General features: G+C 39.9%; 1 protein-coding gene across 1 annotated transcript in view; it reads right to left on the bottom strand.

Moving 5' to 3' along the window:
• Positions 1–20,857, bottom strand: part of ptprc (protein tyrosine phosphatase receptor type C) — a 154,699-nt gene that overhangs the window by 45,117 nt on the left and 88,725 nt on the right. The window contains exons 12-19 of the mRNA XM_060829556.1: positions 18,627–18,695; positions 16,910–16,993; positions 14,115–14,168; positions 11,132–11,158; positions 9,398–9,652; positions 9,058–9,180; positions 6,327–6,461; positions 3,941–4,072 (exon numbers count right to left, since the gene is read on the bottom strand). Coding sequence (XP_060685539.1) covers positions 3,941–4,072; positions 6,327–6,461; positions 9,058–9,180; positions 9,398–9,652; positions 11,132–11,158; positions 14,115–14,168; positions 16,910–16,993; positions 18,627–18,695 — 879 coding nt within the window. The remainder of the gene's footprint in view (positions 1–3,940; positions 4,073–6,326; positions 6,462–9,057; positions 9,181–9,397; positions 9,653–11,131; positions 11,159–14,114; positions 14,169–16,909; positions 16,994–18,626; positions 18,696–20,857) is intronic.

Genomic DNA, 20,857 nt, shown 5'->3' with positions numbered 1-20,857 from the left:
AGAGACTGTGGGAGTCAGGAGAGGGAAAGTGACTGTGGGAATTCAACACAGGGAGAGATTGCAGAATCAGTGAGGGAAAGAGGGTGGAAGAGGAGAGCGAGGGAGAGAGAGAGAGGACAGGCAGGGAGTGGGTTCAATGAGGAATAGCTGAAGCCACAATGAATTTGAAACTCCTTAAACTTGTTTAAGTGAAATTAATAGAAGAGATCAGACTAGAACTGTCAATAAGGCAAGGCCTTAAATTCATGACTTCAGCTTTTTGGACACTAGAGAAATCAGCTCTAGCTCTGCTTTGAGAAGTGTCTTTGGGACACTATAGGTGCTATATAAATGCTACTTATTGTTACAGCAGAGAAGCTAAAGTTTAAGAGAGACATTCAACATCATGAAAGATTTTGATAAAGCAAATAAGGACACATTGTTTCCATTTGCAGGGATGTTGGAAGATGCACTGCACAACTTTTAAGTAACTGCAAAAAATCAATGGAGAATAAAAAATATTTTTCTGGAGAGATAGTTACAATCTGGAATGCACTGGCCAAAAGGATGGTGGAAGTTGAGTCATTGGCAAATTTCAAAAGAGAACTGATATAATGACATGAAATTTGGGTATTGCAACAAAGCAAATTCAGCCAAGAAAATTAAATTGCGTGCTTCAAGATGAAGTACTTGATAATAATGATTGATGATAATTGTGATAACTATTAATTACTGCCAATGATCCTCAACTAGCTGGAGAAAAGCAACTATGGAGAATGGTACAAGGAGAGGGTTTCAGATGTCTGGGATGTCAGGACCAGAGGTGGGACCAATACAAACTGGAAGGGCAGGATCAGGATTGATGTCAGGGGTGGGGGATTGTGGGAGAAGTAGGGTGGGAAGAAAAAGAGAAACGATGATGCTAAAAAAGTAAGAACAGTAAAATTCAAGAACAGTAGAAAGGATAATCAAGGACAAGAGGTAAATTGGGCCACAGTACAAGGAAAAGTTAAGATGTTTGAAAATAGCAAAAGGTAAGCCTAAAAGCTTTGAATCTTAATTGAAGCATTCCAAATAAGGTAAATTAACTTATGGCATAAATCGAGATAAATGAATGTGATCTCATTGCCATTACAGAGGCATGGTTATAAGGTGATCAGAACTGGGAACTTAACATTCCCGGATATTTGACCTGTCAGAAAGCAGGAGGGATGGAAAAGGTGTTAGGATAATATCATTATTAAGAGATGAAATGGGGACAGCTGCAGGAGATGATCTAGGCTCAGATGATGTAGAGTCTTATGGGTGGAGGTAAAAAAACAGCAAGGGAAAGATAACATTGGCAAAAGTAATGCATTGACCCACCTCCCCCACACTCCCTCCCCCACCCCCACCCCCAAACAGTAGCCACTTTGTCAGAAAGGCTATAAACCAACAAATAAACCAATAAAACTGACAGTAAAGAGCTCGTTATGCGCGACACAATAGCTCAGTAGTTAGCTCTGCTGCCTCACAGTGCCAGAGACCCGGGTTCAACTCCCATCTTGGGTGACTGTCTGAGTGGAGTTTGTACATTCTCCCATAGTCTGCCTGGGTTTCCCCGGGTGCTCTTGTTTCCTCCCACAATCCAAACATGTGCAGGTTAGGTAAATTGGCCATGCTAAATTGCCCATAGTGTTCAGGGATGTATAGGTTAGGTGCATTAGTCTGGGGTAAAATGTAGAGTAGTAGGGGAATGGGTCTAGGTGGGTTACTCTTTGGAGGGTCAGTGTGGACTCATTGGGCTGAAGTATCCACACTGTAGGGATTCTCTGATTAAGTATATAAAAAGGAAGATGAAGGTCAACGTGAACCTAGAAAATGAATTATGGGAGACAGTTATGGGGAACAAGAAAATGGCAGAGGAGTTAAACAAGTATTTTTCATTAGTCTTTACAGTGCAAGATACAAGAGGGATTATTTACCATCACCGTCGTGAGAGCAGTAATATTCAACAAACCAATTGGGCTTCAGGCAGATAAGGCCTTTGCCCATGATGGCCTGTATCCTAGGATCCTAAAGGAAGTTTCTATGGAAACGGTGGATGCACTTGTTGTAATAATCAATAAATCCTTGGATTCTGGAGTCATACCAGAGAATTGGAAAACTAACAATGTGATACATCCATTCAAAAAAGGAGGGAGGTGAAAAACCGTAAACTATAGGCTGATAAGCCTAGTATCGATCGTGGGACAGGTGTTGGAATCAATTACTAAAGAGATAACGGTACCATTTTTGGAAAACCATAAACTAATCAAGTAGAGTCAACATGGCTTCATGAAAGACAAACTGTCTAACTAACTTATTGGAACTTATCGAGGAAGTCTCAACCAGAGTGGATAGAGAGGAACCAGTAGATGTGTCATACTTGAATTTCCAGAAGGTACCCGACAATGTACTTCACAAAAGGTTAAATCATAAGACAATACCATGGTGTTAGAAGTAATATGTTGGTGTAAATAGAGAATCATCTAATGGACAGGAAACAGCAAGTAGGGATAAGGGGTTCCTTTTGAGGTTGGTGACCTGAAATCAGAGGTGTTTCACAGGGTACAGGACTGGGACACAACTATTTAGAATTTCTATTAATGACTTGGAGTAAGAAAGCAAATATACTGTAGCAAAATTTGCAGATGACACAAAACTAGGTGGCAAGGCACATTGTAGAGACAGACAAATAGTTTACAGAAAGCTATCGCCAGGTTAAGAAAGAGGGCTAAAAATTGGCAAATGATTTATCATGTAATGTTGGAAAAATGGGAAAATGTGAAGTTCTTCATTTCAGAAAGGATAATAAATGAACAGAACATTATTTAAATAGAGAAAGACTGCAGAAAGCTGTAACACAGTGGCTTGGGGATATTTGTGCACGAAACATAAAAAGCCAGCACACGGCTGGCTAATGGTATGTTGGCCCTTATTTCAGGGGCTTAGAGTGTACGAGCAGGGAACACTGACTGCAACTCGACAAAGTGCTGGTGAGAACAAGCCTCAAGGACTGTGAGCAGTGTCTGGCCCCTTACTTAAGGAAAGACTAATCTCTTTGGAGGCAGTTCAGAGAAGCTTCATGTGGTTGATCACTGCTGTGGAGGATGGGACTAAACAGGGTGGGACTCTACTCACTGGAGTTTAGAATAATGAGAGGCAATCTCATTGAAACATATAGGATTCTTAATTGGCCTGACTAAAAATGCTGAGACGATGTATCCCCTCATGGGAGAGTCTAGACCCGATAATGCAGCAATTTATATTCAGGTGAGGAGGAACTTCTTCTCAGAGGGTTGAGAGTCTTTGGAACTTCTTGTCACTGAGAGCTGTGGGAGAAGTTTCTTTGTGTATATTTAATGCTGAGATAGATAAGATTATTGATCAGTAGGGGAATCAAGGTTTATGAGGAAAATGCAGAACAGTGGACATGAGGAATGTTGGTTCAGCCCCAATCCTATTGAATGGTGGGGCAGATTCAAGGAACCAAACTACCTACACTTGTTCGTATTGCTAATGGTCTTAAATATGGTGACCCATCCCTTTTTGGAATGTCAAAATAAAAAATATTTTTACACCTTCCTTTTGGTCTATTTTTAAATGCCTGTTATTCCACCTTTTCTTTCTCTCCTAATTCATGTGACCACCTAAATTTATACCTCTAAATACTGTTCATATCATATTTCTTCAATGTGACTAGTTAAGGAGACCTACATTTGTTTGCGCTGTTTATTTAGATTCTAGACACTCGGCGATAGCTCTATGCCAGTTTCATCTCACAATTGGGAGATTAAACAGGACCTGTCTAATGAACATGAGAATATCTAGAGTTCCCTGTTACAGAAAATTCTGAACCAAAATAATCCCCAAATGTTTCACTGCGATTGCAAGGTTGCAACTGTCGCTGTTGTACTGCCCACAGAAGAATAGCACTTACATGAATTGTCAGTAGCTGTGCAAGTTATTTCAACAGATGTCACTGGCTTTAGGTAATCCTCTCGTACACTCCAATCCACGACAATGCTGATATTTGAAGAATTAATTTTGAGAATATCTGGTTTATTCGGTTCTATAAAATTTGAATAAAAGTGTATCAGCAATTCTGCAAGCATTTTGTCCATATTTCCGAGAACTGTTTGAACTCATTGGTGCCTAAATCGACTCTTGTCCAGCTGTCACGAAAACATGTAAGGACGATAAGTTAACTAGCAGATCTTCTTGCATGAAGTGATTGAGATGTTAGGGGTACATTTCTTCAGTGACCTGTGAAAAGCAGAATGCTTATATGGCCCAATTACTCAAAGAATGGGGAAGGCTGTGCAGGAAAAGCCACAGTGATAGGAATGTCGCACTCTGGAGGAACTAGTGCTACAGCACGCCACTTCACATTGTCTGTCAATTTGCTGTGTTTCAAACCTGAGACAACTTAAAAACTCTTGGAAAGATCTACCTTTCATTCTCCTACTGGAATAGTGTGTCAGATAAAAGCATGTTGAACACTGACTAGTGCTTTGCACCCCAAATCGTGGAAGTACAACTTACATGCATCTTCTTCAAGTTTGAAATATATTTGTGCCTCAGCATAGGAGGGAATAAGATCAAACTCAATTGCAGGATTCTTGTATTCCCAGCATTCAGCACAATAGTAACTAATCACAGTGGGAATGGAGGCAAGGTAAGGGTAGAGACTGTACTGTACAACTGACCGCAACAAGAATTTAACATTGATGTTGTGCTTTTACTGAAAATAATGTCCAACAGGAATTCAAATTTGGTGTAAAGAAAGAGGTGCTTGTATAAGAGTAGCTGAAAGGAGTGATATGAAGTTTGGTGCAGAGAAAGATATTAAGAAGGTTTTCTCACTTGGACAAAAAGTGGCAAGGCACAGAGATTTGAGCTTCTATAAACTAGGATAGAAACAATTGAGGCCTCTGCCATGATGAAGGCAATAGGTTGCCCATGAGGCTTGAACAGGAGGCTAGTAAATACAGAATAATGTGAGATGAAAACACACTGGAATCATAGATGATATCATGGATTTAAATCGAACACACTGAAAGATGGAGAGTCAGTGCAATAAAGGAGGGTGATGGAAAGAAAGACGCAGTGTGAGACATGATTACCAGTGCCAGAGCTTTGGATAAGTTAGAGTTTATGGAGCATGAAGGAACGCTGGCTGTTTGTGGGGATGAGAGAGATAACAAGCTTAGTGTTCATCATTAACATTGGCAATTGTCCTGAAATAGATCAAATCCCTGTCAAACATAACTAGGAGACAGTCCAGACCCTCACTTTTACCTGATTTAAAGGGAAGTGTTAGGTACTGTGTTCCATATGTAATTTGATTGGCTACACTACTTGGTTTGAAGGAAAATACACCTTATTCTTATCCCTAGTTTAAATACAAACAAAAGAAAGAAGAACAGACATAACTCTAATTCTATTGGAAAACTTAATAGAATAACTGATTAATAGACTAAACAGCAACTGTTTCCAATATAGTAACATTCCATAAACACACCCTTGGCAAAGACAAGCTCGGCAAAATAGATTGTCTCATCTGCAATGATTCTCCAGCTCAACACCAAGAGAATATTCTGGCAGACAGAGAGATGTATGGCAGCTTCCACAACCAACTTCAAAACCCCAATAATTGCTGGAAGCCAAATTAAAAACCTGGTTCTGTGGGAGCCTGACTTCACCTATTCATGCCACTTCTTTTTTTTAATGTCTAAAATAAAGACCTCATAAGCCATTTATGTTAATGGCTTGGACAGACCACTCACACCTAAGGCTCAAAATCTCTCTTCAAAATTAAAACAAGTCAGAAGTATTGCCACAGTATTGTCACAGACTGCTGTGCTAAGGATTGATGTTATTTGCAGGTTGCATATGAGATCAAATCGAATAAGTCAGTCACTTTCTCTCTGGTGAGACAGAGGCTGAAAAACAAAGCTGACCAACCGTCATTCTGAGCTCCATATTTGGGTGTGCACTCATGGATGCCAGCTTTGCTACAACAGAAACTGCCTGGTGTTCTCTTTTTCTTTTAACTGACCTCAGAGAATGCCAGTCTTAAAATGTTATTGTTAACAAGAAAAATGGAATTGTCACAAAGAAAGCATCAGTCAAAAAAATCAGCAACAATCTTTTGATTAAACTGAGAGGCATGTGTAAAGCCAATGAGAGAATCATTGAGAGATCCTTTCCTAATTCCCGAATATTCATTCCATGTGGCATGCAACCCAACAGGAAAAGTTGCCCTCATTTCGAGAGTTACTAAGACATCTGATTGACACCTTATTGGAATCTTGGTTGCTTACTTTCATATTCAAGTTTTATACTCTTGTTTACAGTCTCGGTCCAGGTTGAAGAGTTTTGTTGAATGCCAACAGAGCAGCTGTACTGCTGACAGGGAGTGACGTTTACAACTTTTCTTACGTGATCGCTTACAATTTCTGAAAGACAAAAGACATATATGAAAAAATGGTGGATTTATTTCAAACTTCTCGGAACTGATACATTGCATATTTTCAGCAATAAAAACAATTTTGTTAAAGTTCTTCATCGTGGACACATCAGGAAAATTCACCAGAAAGAGCAAAGTAAATGGAAAATAACATTTATCTCGTATGAGCGGAAAGTGATCATTGGTTGGCAAATGGACTCTGACCAGTGAAGGATTATTCATTCCGAACGTAATGGTGATTGACAGTTAAATGCCGAGCTTTGATTAAATGTTAAACAAGGCTGCTTGATTCTAATTGGTCAAGACATTGCCCTAAGAAATGAACTAGAGAATGGCTCTCATCATTCAGAGTTAACATTTCGGGTCCAGTGACCTCTTCCCCAAAACCTGACCCTAAATATTAACTCTGATTTCTCTCCACAGATGCTGCCAGACCTGCTGAGCTTTTCCAGCAATTTCCATTTTTATTTCTGATTTACAGCATCCGCTGTTCTTTCGGTTTTATGCAGTGTTGTACCTGTTCTTCCTCTCTGCAAAGAACAAGGCCATTCTTATTATTGTGTGCACCTTCCAGGATACATGAGTCTGATCGACAACCCTTACTTGGCTCTCAGTGCAATTCTTCACATGCTCAGGGTTACTTAGCAAACCTTACCCAATTGCAGAATCACATCTCATGTTGGATGCTGTGTTGGGATATTTACAAGCACGGACTGAATGGGTACAGTCAGTATCTTGCTTGTGTGAACAGCCAAAGGGCATGTTGCTTGGATGATCCACCAGCCTTTGAGGTATACAATCCATATATTGGGCATCACACTGGCACTGAAATTCATACATCACATTTCTCACATGCGTGATAGGCAAATATCTTTTTGCCTTGATGGCAGCATTCTGTTAGGGGTGAATACAACTTCTGCCATTACTGCAAATTACTAACATGAAACAGTTAGATTCACTTCTTCCTCAAACTTTTGAGATTCTTTCTGCTTCCCCTTCCAGGGTTACTTTTCAGGGGCAAGATTAGTTTCCACGATTTTTTGAGGTATACAATGAAAAATAATCTAATCAGGGTCCTGCAGGATGGCTTCAAATTCAGTGTCAATCTTTCCTGGTAAAAAGGTATTTCTCTTACAATGATTCCAAAGCATGGAAATGGGCTATTTGGTCCAATTGGTCAGTATTTATACTTCACATCAGCCTTCTGCCTTCCTTTTCATCTAATGCAATCAGTTTTTCCTTCTTTTTCCTTCTCTCTGATCGGCTTACCTAGACTTGCTGTAAATACCTCTATGTTATTGGACTTCTCTCTGATATATTACTCTCTTTTATGTTATTCCTGTCTCTCCTGTTACTCAAGAAGGTTGTCAAAACTTTCTGTTATGCATCTTTGTCCTCCTTGTCTCAATGTTTGGGTGTGTCTCCTCCTCTAACGGGAGGTGGAAAAACAAAACAATGTTCAGTCTCTGAAGTAACTGTGTGTGACATGGTAGGGTAGATGATATCACAATCTACTGTGGGGCCAGGAAGTGGGAGGATGCAGGAACATTTTGCAACCTCAGAACCATTGTTGAAAGGAAGTCTAGTGGGATCTTCTATTTGAGGGAGGTATGTTGGTGTAGGGGGGCAAGGAAGGAAACTTCAAATTGTAATTCTTCAGCACATTCCCAGAATAGAATGAACAATCAAAATTATAATAGAACAAAGTAGAAGATGGTGTATTTTGGTTAGAGAATGAGAAGCTGCAGACTGCTTGGATAATAAGAATCTGAATGGAGTCAAGGGATGTACAATTATAGTTTCACAAATCATAATTGTAGGTTATTTACTGCTTTCTAAAAATTCAGAAATTAAGAGTCATGGTTGACACTATCTCACATTAAATGCAAAACCTCTTGTTGTGAACTTTAAACAAAACAGTTTCAAGTGAAACAAACAGTTGCCCCTCAGTTGAGGAGAATGCTAGTTCCCATTTTGTTTCTGCTCCCATCCAACACCTGCAAGAGGTAGTTTGGCTGAATTTTAGCGGCTTCAATAATTCAAGAACAGTGGAATCGAAGGTCACAGCGGCGATGTCTGTTTCCTTTTTGGTGCAGACATGACAGGCCAAATAGCCTCCTTCGGCACGATTCCACTTCTGTCATTCTGTCAATTGTTTATCACTGCAGGTGAAGAGCTTTCTAGGGCTCAAGTGCAGATTTTTTTTTGCACTGTTAGTGCTACCATCATTTAAATGAGAGCAAAACTTATCCATCAAAAAATACTCAAGAAACAGGTTATCTGGGCATTTATTCCACTGCAGTATCTGGCACTTTGCTGCGTTTAAGCTGAATGCTGGATTTCCTACATTGTATCAAAAAGATTGTGCTTGAAAAGTTTACAGCTTCATTTACATAATCCTGGCACCACAAATCAGGCTACAAAAATGGAATATATCACCTTCTCCAGCTGAACTATTTCCAACAGCTTTGTTTGAATGAACACAAATTCTATTAATGGCACGTATGATGTTTTGGAAAACTGGTTGCTTTTTTGCAGCCTATGAATAATGCACAAAAATGCAATAATATTCTTTTTATAAATACCTTGCGATGAATTGCAGCTCCAACTATACAGCAAACTGCAATTAGCCACGTTGGGAGGTTTGGTCAGCTCAAACTGAATTTCATTTTCAGATTTGATTATTGCTTGTAGTTTGAATCCAGTACCTTCTCAAGAAAAGTTGAAAACAGTCACATAATGTTATGCTCTTATTAATCTGCGTTATATTTATCCTTGGATGCATCAAAACTTTTAAAAGCTACAAGCTTAGAAGACTGCATATTTTAATAAGAACTGAATATCTGCATATTGTGAAATACATTAGCAAACACAATACTTTGGAGCATTTTGAAGTATTTTAAAGGCTAAGCAAACAACACTTACCAGAAGGTGGATGTGTTATGATGTTTATTGGTTTAATAACAGGTTGACACTTCCCATGGAGAGTTGCACTGAGTTCATAACTCTTACAGAATGTTAGTTCCATGACCACTTCTGTGATTTCACTCTTATTTTCAGACAATTCAAATGTTTTATTTAGAATTGTGATATTATGAGCTTCATTGAGGTTGTAAGTAATTTTCAGTCTGACACTGTTACTTGTGACATTCAAGGCTATGATTGTAACACTAGCATCGTCTGAAAAATCAAAAAGAAATAAAGATCAAGTTTTTGTTGTTCGTACATTCATGGAAAAGCATTCTCAAGAAAGGTCAATTATTCTTTCTTTGTTCAAGAGGTGGAAAAAGCACTCATCTTATCAACTTTTAGAACATGAGTCAGCCTTACACAAATAAATCAGCCATTCCCCCTTCACTAATGAAATACTTCCACAAATCTCGTTTGTTTCAAATTTATTTCAGATTTTGCCAGTCCAATTTCTGACCTCCACCAACATTAATGGACAGTCTGTGCAGGGCATGCAATGAGGACAAAATATTGGGTAGATTAGCTACATACGTTGGTTGCTACAGGAATTCATCAATTACAGACATCCTGGACGTCTCATTACCAAAGTTTTTTTTGTCCATCAATAATGGTGGTGCCATTTGGAGCCAATATCCTCTCTTACCACATCCATTTTCCATGCAAACGCGAAACACTGAACATCCAAATGGGGACATGAGCTGGAGAAGGGAGATGACCTCCCCGCCCAGTTCAACCTCTGCATCAAACTCAACCCATTTTCTCTGCTTTTTGCTTAAGAAAAGGACAGGGTGGATCAGTATGGTCCTACCAAAGGATTCAACAAATGCTGTGTAGGAGTAAGATTCAATGGCACTGAAGCGCCACTACAGAAGAGGAGTAACTAAAGGCTATTGTTTTTCTAACTCAGTAGAAAAGCTAGGAGTGGGCTTCTTTGGTGGGCCATGGATGCAGTAGGGAATATGCAGTAGTGACCAGGCCCTACATTTCCAGTAGTCATTGCCCCAACAAATGCCACCATCCGTAAAGAGATCTTACTTGTGATCAGAGGGCCAATGGCAGGTCAGCAGAGAATTGAACCAGTTTCTGTCAACACCTTCATTCACCTGCGACACATTCTGAGGTGGATATGCAAAGAAGGATTGTGCTGCTATAATCCCCAGTGGGTGCAGATGGGACATTTTAGGGGCAGGGTCTCCTTACATGATTGTAGACCTTTTGGCTACATTTTAATTTTCATGCTAGTATACATCATCACCATCTTGCCATGAGAGAGTTAACACTTTATTCAACTCTGCATCAATGCAATAATAGCAGCCCGAAAGTTCCTCAAAGGCAAGACATCTCCTTTTATAATGCTTTAAGTTGCAAACTGGTGTTGAGAATTGATTATTCAGAGTCTGGGATTGTTGATTCAAAAATGTCTGGTTAGGAATCACCGAGGTCAACTTTGAGGGTCTTTGAATGGTTTAAATTTACTGTGTTTTGAGGACAGAGGTAGGAAAGGCTGATTTTTTAGCCATTCATCTTCATGTTATAACAGCCTAACTGACTGTTCTTTTCCAGCATAACACTTTTGGACTTTGATGTTGTAACATAAACAAATAATCAGCATCTATAAAGGCAAAAGTTATAATTTTCATTGAACAAATGATCATTTGCACTGTATAACATCAAGAGAAGTTTTCTTACCACAATCCTTGCCTCCACTTGGGGTAGCTAGGATTAAAAGCACATTACAGTATGTTACAAAGTTGTATTCTTAATTTCCACAAACAAATGCATTTTTTACTGAGCCAGCCTACGCACTACTTCTGCATGTATCAATTGTGTTAAACAATGATTACTTAAAAAATTAGATTAGATACAGTGTGGAAACAGGCCCTTTGTCCCAACAAGTCCACACTGACCCTCTGAAGAGCAACCTACCCAGACCCGTTCCCCTACATTTACCTATTCACCTAACACCACAGGCAATTTAGCATAGCCAATTCACCTAACCTGCACATCTTTGGACTGTGGGAGGAAACCGGAGCAAACCCATGCAGACACAGGGAGAATGTGCAAACTCCACACAGACAGTTGCCCGAGTTGGGAAATGAACCTGGTTCTCTGTTGCTGTGAGGCAGCAATGCTAACCACTGTGCCATCCAAACTTTGGTGGTGAGCAAACTTGGGAATTGGAACATTTTATCTAACAGTTTGGAGAGGATTTTCTTAAATTAACAAACCAAGGAAAGACATCAACAAATAGATAAAACATCTTCTATGGAAGCAAAGATAGGGAAGAAAAGTCAAGACACTGTGCTGAAGTGGTGTCGAAACCAGATTTTGAAACTCTATAGATTGTAGTAGAAGAAGATGTTGAATAAGGTAAAGAAATATATATTTAAGGACTGCATGAAAAAAACATGCATCATCTCCAATGTAAGTACAACATTGCTGTAGACAACATTCAACTTAACACCAACTCTAAATTTGTACACTTTAATCTGCTGTCAAGGTCCCTTTCCCCAGCAAGTATGAGGTTCAACTAGAGTTCCCAACTGGTTGAATGTATTTCTGGAAGATTCATCAAATGACTTCCCACTCTAAGTGTCACAGAGTCACAGGTATCTACAGCACAGAAAAAGGCCCTTCAGCCTGTAGAGTCCGTGCCTGTTAAGAAAATTCAACTAACTATTCTAACCCCATTTTCTAGCACTTGGTCCATAGCCTTGGCATCCCAAGTGCAGATCTAAATACTTCCTCAATGTTATGAGGATTTCTTCCTCTCCACCCTTACAGACAGTGAGTTCCAGATTCCCATCACACTCTGAGTGAAAAACATTCTTCCCCTCCCTGCTCAAGAAGATGTTTCTTTTCTTCATCTCTTCCTGACATCTTCAGTAACAAACCTGCTGTGACAAAAGCAAGATAAATGCAATTTTTTCAAGCTCATTGGCTTTTCCTTCTGGGTTATTCACGGTAGGGCATGTGAGACTACATTTTAATTCCGGAACACTTTGGGGGATCCTGCAGGGACGACAATCCCCAATTGGACTCTGGCAACGGATTCAGACTTTATTTCCACACTAATTGGAGAATTTTTGTGAAGTAAAACCAAATTCTACCAATGCTGTAATTACATTGTGATTCATTCTTAATGCAATAGGTATTGAAACTCATCTGGATTTTAGTATGGAGAGGATGCAGAGAAAACAACAACCGCGTATCTTTGGACACTCAGAGATCATGAAAAGGATGATTAGAGTAAGAGCGACTGAAAATTGTTTAATACTGTGGCAGAGACAGAAGTCAACCACAAGAGAAAAGAGAATCAATAGCACTTTTCCACGGCCTGTCAGTTTTGAGAGAGAGCTGCCAAAACAGCCTTATCAAATATATGAGCCTTTGCGAGACTTCACAGTTTGCTTAGTTCATAGAAAATTAGTGGCTGTTGAAAAGGACAGGAAATTTTAGCCAGACGTTAAGAGAATAACATTACGTATTAACAAAACCCTGCACATAGACTATACAGATTAATATCATGCAGGAAATTAAAATACAAGCTTTTTTAAAAAATAAAGAAGTTTAGTAACACAAGTAAAACAGAAATGAAAAAAAAACATATTTGATTCCGATAAACTAAAATGTGTAGGATTTAGATTTATATACATATAGTCTAACATCAACACATTCCTTCTATTTGGAAAATGAAGGAATCTCATTGCTTGTCCGAAAGGAAAAAAGACTGTTTCCAATGGTGACTATTATGAATCACAACAAGAATAGAAAGGATAATGAAACATGCCCTCTTTAAAACTGTAGGCTAACAGTAGATGTGTGCCATTTTATTCACTTCTGTGGCATACAACAATGCTATTTAACGTTGCAGTTTAAAACTAGATCTGTGGTGTGAGCAAAGAAAGAGTTGAAGTATTTCTGTTGTCCAACATTTTAATGTTGACCTGCTTGCTTACCTGTCTAGGATAATTATTTCATAATGAAAATTGGCGTGCACAAGTTAGTGGACAGCACAATTTCAACTCCCAAGAGTTTTCAATCTTTGACTGATCAACATCATAATGGCCCTATTTGAATGAGTGCAGCAAAGTCAAGGATGCTGCTAGGTACTGATGTAAACCATGCAAACTGATGAATGCTTGCATCAGAGAAAAGGTGCACAGATGGTTGCACCTCATTTTTGACCCTTCCTTCTGTTTTCAACATGAGAAAGGTCTGGATTATACAACATGCTAACTACATTTCATTATCAACTGTGCATACACATTTTCTCCTAATGGCCATGAGAGAAAAATCCCAAATAATCAATTTACTTGACTGAAATACTTGCTAATGTGGGTTTACTTGTGACTGTAAAAAGAATTATCATTTACTTCATCTGCATGGTTTGGTTGGAAGTACCACTATCAGTGAGCATGCAAGGGTGTGAGGTATACAGGACATGTGAAGAATTGAGAACTTGTGCTCTTAAGTACAGGTTTCCTCCTCTGCTCCCACCCTATGATGTCTTTCAAAGTAATCCCAAAGAAGCCTATCACATTTCTGGTCTTTCCCACCAACCCTGCCTCCAAAGTATTTGTGCTGTTTGCAGGTGCGAGGTAAATCAGCGATGCATCCTTTGAATTACTGAACTGCTGGACAGAGGTGCGATTGGCCTTTGCAAACATACTTGAGATTGCGGTGCTTGTTGCTGCAGGTGAGCTTGTGGTTGTGTCAGTTGTGTCTGTAGAAAAGATCAAAGTAAGTTAATGAAAACCAAGCCTTGAAACGAGGAGTCATCAACAACAGGCATTTCACATCACTTATCATTTCAGGCAGATTAGCAAACCTGCAGTGAATTTGAATGTGCAAATTTGAGCCTCAAATGCGTGCCACTTGACTTTGTCAATACTTTGCCTGCTATGAGATAAGGGGACAGTGGATAAAATGAGATTAAAACCAATTTGATGAAAGGCACAGCCATGTTAAAATATTGTTACCAGCATCTTGCAAATTGCCATCAACCAGAATCTGAACTGGACCAGTGTGTCTGTCCACCATTCCTGAGGCATAAGTCAGGGGTGTGATCATTATCTGGGTAAGTGCAGCTGCAACAACTCTGAAGAAGTTTTACATCATACAGCATCCTGCCTGGTTGGTAACCTATCACCACCAAGACTGCGGTACCAATGCATGCCTTCAAGAGGACAGGCTGCAGTAAGTCACCAAAGCTCCTACAACACAGCCTTACAAATCTTTCACACACACACACACACACACACACACACACACACACACACACACACACACACACACACACACTCTCTCTCTCTCTCTCTCTCTCTCTCCTGGAACTGCACTGTGGTGCACTTGCACTAAATGAATTGTACTATATCAAGAAGACAACTCACCATCATCTTCTCAAGGACAATTAGGGATGGGAAAGGAATGCTGGCCTGGCCAGCAACACCCACATATTGTTAGACAGATTTCTACACCAGCACACTTTAGATCCAAAATAACCACTTTAGATCCAAAATATTTAAAAGAGGGAGCTTTCAAAACAATGAAAAGCCAGAAGAAAGAAAAGTTCAAGAAGCCTTGGGGTTAGGTTCATAGATCATATAAAATAATCAAACAGATAAATGTAATGAGTATTTATATTTGAAGGACTCAGACAGAAGGGGACAAAGGTCATGTCTTGGTTAGAATAGACTTGGTGTATTGTGAGCAAATCTAGATGCACACATAGCAACATAAGTAGGCCATTCAGTCCCTTGAGGCTAGTCGACTATTCAATGACATCATGGCTGATCTCTGGCCTAACTGTATATACCTACCTTTGGTCCATCTCCCTTAATATCTTTGCTCGACAAAAAGATACCTATTTCAGATTTAAGATTAACAACTGATCCAGCATCCACTGCCATTCGTGGAAGAGAGTTCCAAACCTCTATCACCCTTCATGTGTGGAAGCGCTTCCAAATGGTCTCGCCTTAATTCACAGGCTGTGCTCTCTAGTTCTAGAGCCCCCAGCTAGTGGAAATAGTTTATTCTTGATCTATCTTGTCTTTTCCTGTTACAATCCTGAAGACATCTGTCAAATCACTCTTTAATTTTCTAAGTCCGAGATAAATCAGGCTTGACTTTTATAATCTCTCCTCATAATTTAACCCCTGAAGTCCAGTTATCATTTTTGTAAACCTACTTTATAGACCCTCCAAGTGCAATGTATCCTTCCTCATGTGTGGTGCCCAGATCAGCTCTCAGAATTCCAAGTGGGCTCTAACCAGGGTTTTGTATAATTGCTAGAATTTTGAATGTTATGGGGAGATTTATTAAAGATTTCATCATGATGCAAAATGAATTAGGTTGGGGGGGGGGGTGAGGGGGTGGTGGTTGTGGTGCCAGTGTAGCTGCGGAAGATGGACTGTTCCACATATCCTACAAAAAGGTAGACATAGCTGGGGCCCATGCGGGTGCCCATGGCTACTCCTTTGGTTTGGAGGAAGTGGGAGGATTGGAACCTTGCTAGCTTCAGGTCAGGTGATGCCTTGCGTGTCCCATGGTAACCTTGCCATTCAAAAATCACAATGCTACATAAGTTAAAGATTTAGAAGAAAGGTGAGGGATTAGAACTGCTGCTTGTTCATCATCCAGTGTTGGATGTGTAGACTTTTCTTCCAATTAAAGCTTAGGAGAAAAGAACCTATTGTCTTTGGTTCCTCCTGTAAACTTGGTTTCCTTCCCATCAAATTGTTTTCCTCTCACTGGCCACTGTCTAATGCTCAATCAGTAAGGTCATATTTTTAACCTCCCACCTGAACTTCAGATGAACCTCCAAGACCAAAGCTTCCCACACGTTCTCTGAAATAAAACCTCAGTACATAAGCTCATCTGCAGCTAAAACCCTTGATGTCTCTAGCCTTGACTATTCCAACACACTATTGACCAGCCTCCCATTTGCTCATCTCCATAAGGTTCAGTGTATCCAAAGCTCTGCTTCCCTTAAGACAAGTTGCACCATATTCTCCTCACCCTTTACCCCTTGCTCTCTGACCTACACTGCTACATTAACTTCTTAATCTCAAAAGTGCTACCTAGGTCATGACATCCTATCTCCTCGAGCCCTACAACTCTACAGATCTCTGTGTCCTCTCTTCCAATACTGGCCTCCTGCTAGGATTTTATTATTTCACTCTGGGTGGCTGTACCTTCAGCAGCCCAGGCCCTAACTTTGGAATCCCTTCTCTAAATATCTCTGTCTTTCCCACTCCTCCTTTACCATGCTGTAAGGTGACCTGTTCCAAGTATCTGCATAAATGGTGGAGATTTTGTTTGAGTGATGCTCCTGTGTAGTGCCGCGGGATGTTTTTCAAGGTGCACTGTAAATGCAGGTTGTTGTTATTGTTTCCCTGGAGAGAGTCAGGTGCTAGTGCCATTGCTTAGAGCTGAGAGGCGAGTACGTGAGAGAGTGAGACGTGCCTTTTGCTGTTGATTGATTTCCTGAGGCTGCAGGAGTCACTGTTGCTGGCGCGGTGCTGGGATTGGTGAATGATGCATTGCCTGCTGAAAAAGTCAAAGAATAATAATGGTCTGGATTATTACACCTTGAATAAGATTAAAATAAAAGACATATGAATGTGTGAACCGATTCAGATTGCTTTCTTGGACAGGTGGGTGGAGAGTGGGGGGGTGATGCAGAGTAAGGACGTCAGCATTTCTGTAAATGGTTTTCAAAGCATTTTGACCCACACAGTGTGCAATCACGCACAATCATGTACAACAACCTAACATTGCAGACTGCATTTTGCTTTCAGGTTACTTAAGTGCTCAGAAACCTGCAAGGCACTAATTAACGATAAATCAAGCATTAATTATTCTGTGACAGATTACCTAAACATATTAATGAAGTCCTCTTCCCTTTAAAGGTATTTTTCAGAGAATCTATAAGCGCTTTCATGACATTCCTTTAATGACGCAATGGGGCCATTTCCAAGTGCCACTTGCAGTTGGATCCCATCCTCATACCAGGCGTAGTTCTGGGGCGCAGAGAAGAGGTAAATGAGGCAGGCCCCTCTGAAGAGGGGGCTGGTACGCTTGCAGATCTTCCCGAATGGTCAGGCCTTGCTGCCATCAGGGCCCTCTCTGGGAGCAGAGGGTGCCTTCCAAGGACTACCTCTACCATCCTCGCTACGAGAGGTCACAGGCGGGCACCACTCTCCCACTGAGGCTGGAATACCAATGGGAGAGGCTTTCCAATAGCAAGGAGGCCAACTCTGACCTTCCACATTCCTGATTCCACATTCCTCAGAGAGGCAGTGTCTGGTCTCCCAGTTGAATAGCACCAACCATACTGTGCCAGCTCCTAGGAGTGGCACTAAGTTCCAAGTAAGTTTCTTTTCTTTTCAATTTAGCTTAGACCTCATTATACTATGCCCTTCAACATCAATACAGACTGATAATGGATTAAGAAATCTTCTGAGATTCCCTAGAGGCTTCCAGAAAGTTTCTTCTTTTTTCTACTCTGACTTTTGCGGTCACCAACTTGTTTGGCGTTCAGTTTTCCATTTGATGTTTTCCCTGCTCAAATCCACCCACAAAGCTCCGCAATATAGCTGAGCTCAATAAAAATAATTTATTTCCTTTAAGGCAGTCTAAAAAAGTGGCAGACCAGGGAAAGCCTGGCTGGAGTGTCTATGAGCTGTTAGTTCATCAGTATCTCCCTTTGGTCATTCACATGGTGCCTCTTTGTGACAACTGCAACACAATCCCATTTGAAATACCAAATGTCATGCAAACTAGAAATGGTACTTGGGACCAGCTTCACCAGTATGGTCAACACCAGATCACACACAGGATTCACCTTCTGTGCCATTGGCACAGTTTGGGTATATTTGCTTCCCCAAGGTCTTTCCTAACTTTACCCATTCTTTTCTTAATATTGGTCTGCGTTGTGACACACTGGCAGATTCACTAAGCAACTTTTCCCTTGATGTTGGTCACTGAGAATACCAGAACCTGCCAGTGCTCCATTTTTACAATGAGTTTTAAGCATCGAAGCAAGTTGCAGTTACTGCAGAGGTGCTTATTCACTTAACATTCCCCATCTGTAGGCTTTGAAGAGCGGGGATTGTAAGCACAGAGATGTAGTTGTCTTAATAAATGAACAGTCTACACCATCCTAAGGTGGGAAACATACGTGAAGCTGGTGCAATGCTTGTGGATAGAGGTGCCGTGCTGGAGATTCTGAATGTTGTTTCAGTAACATCTGCAGAAAAATCAAATTACAACACGTGAACGTTTACATCCCCAAATGCTTCAAACACAATCATTGTTTATTCACAGTAATAAACCGTCAACTTAACACCATCAATGTTTTTGGAAGAACAGAAGCTTCACAGTATTCATCAGCTTGAACAGTGATGGAGATTTTGCCACAATATATTGTTTTTCTTCCCTCTCTGCAGATGGTACACTTGATAATCCAAGCTTTGCCAAACATGACTATTATTTCAATCCAGTTGCTTTAAACATCATTGGTGTAAAGTTGAAACAATCTGGCCTCATCTCAGCATCATATCAGGAATGCCTTAAGAAATGTACAAGGTGCACTAATATGGTCAGTGTTCTGAACACATGGGGACAGTGGACAAATTCACCCCAAAAAGTCCTAACATCACTGGGAAAATTCATTCACAGCAGCTGCAAAAGAGAGAGATCAGTTTTAAACTTCTTCACAAAGGAATACTCAGCTAACTGAAAACTTTAAGTCACTGATGTAAAGCATTCCTTGCACAAGAATGTGGAATCTCTAGTTTAGAGCTACATGTACTTAGGAATTATCATACCTGAAAAAAAAGTTATAGATTTTCCTGTAATTAACACTGCTCATTGCTAAATTTAAACCTGAGAATAAGATCTTAGGTGCAGCAAATAGGATAAAGTTAGTAATGTCCCAGAGGATCAGGCACGCACTCAAGAGATATGATCGATGGTGGGTTTAACATGATTATCACCAATCTTAAGTGCGGTTGAGGAAATGGGGCCTTCATGGTGACTTCAACTGTTGTGGGAATCAAAACAACATCGATGGCATCATTTTGTTTTAAAATCCAGCCATCCAGCCAACTGAGCTAACCAATTTTGTTAACAAATAGGACAATTGACTGGTTAAAATATACCAGTTTTGTTCATGTCTGATGGAAATGCATTAGCAATAACCTCAGCAATTCATGAAAAGTATGCATCAGTTAATGGATTTTTGTATGTAGGAATATGCGTCTGTCATTTTGGAAAAGCCTTTTGTTATGCCCATGTCTTGTGCCAGTTTAAAGACAGTGGTATTGAAGGAATTAATGCTTCCTTTCAATATTCTGGCTTCTTCAAGTTAAATAGAAATTTAATAATTATTGATTAACTATTCCAGTGCTGCTTCAGTCAGAATCCAAATATCCCCAGTGCAAACAAAAGTATAGTGGGAATTATTACCACCTAATGAAATGTGCTTGTGACAATGAGAGAGAAGTCCAAAAAGTAATCCCTGAACATCAAAATATAGAGCTCAAGAGGATCTCCAGAAAGATCTTTAAAAAATTACTGTAATCCCTGAATGGAATAGATATTAAGCACAAAAGGCTGTATGTAATATTGCCTCTTCTGTTTCACCATCTGAAGGATTTATTCAGGGCTGAAGACTGTAATAGCCATAATTATGATTATATTGAGAGTGGGCTGCCTATAAGCGTTCCACTAGAATGGGCAGTTATCTGCATAACTATGGGGATACCATAAAGTGCTCTTAGATTTATCATGAAGTTTGCTAAGAAAGGCTATGTATGGGGTTTGTTCATTTTTTAAAAAAATCATCCATTGAAAATCAAACAGAAGTAAGTTGATGAAATCAGGAGGGTAACCAGTCCTGACACTCATGAAGTGAACGGGGCATATGCAAATTTGGTGTGAATAAAGAATTCAATGCTGCAGGAGCCATGCTGGGATGTGTGAGTGATGAGTTGTCTGCTAGAAAACCAAATAAATGAGTAGCAATATTTGTCACAGTTGAATATAACACCATGATATCGTTGATCATTCACTCAGAATACAAAATGAAGATGTCTGTCTTAACCTTCTTCAAAGTGATGACAAAACAGATAATTCTCAAAACTAATTTAAGAGAAGTGTGCATATGACTGTCCCGGAAAAAAACTAGCTTGTCACCGCAACACTTGATGCTTCCACTTGTTACAGCCTATGGAATAAATTTCATTTGCTTTGTAAAGAGAGATGGATTAAATGAGTGAGAAACTCATAGTGAACATTCAAACTGATAAAACTCCAATGGGGAATGCAACATGATAAAATTAATCACTTTTCAAAAATCAGGAAAACTTGGGAGCCAGACATCAGAGCAACAACCATTCCGAAACTAAA

The sequence above is a fragment of the Hemiscyllium ocellatum genome, chromosome 9 (assembly GCF_020745735.1).
Source record: "Hemiscyllium ocellatum isolate sHemOce1 chromosome 9, sHemOce1.pat.X.cur, whole genome shotgun sequence".
NCBI classification, from domain to species: Eukaryota; Metazoa; Chordata; class Chondrichthyes; order Orectolobiformes; family Hemiscylliidae; genus Hemiscyllium; species Hemiscyllium ocellatum.
This window is presented reverse-complemented; position numbering and strand designations above follow the sequence as displayed.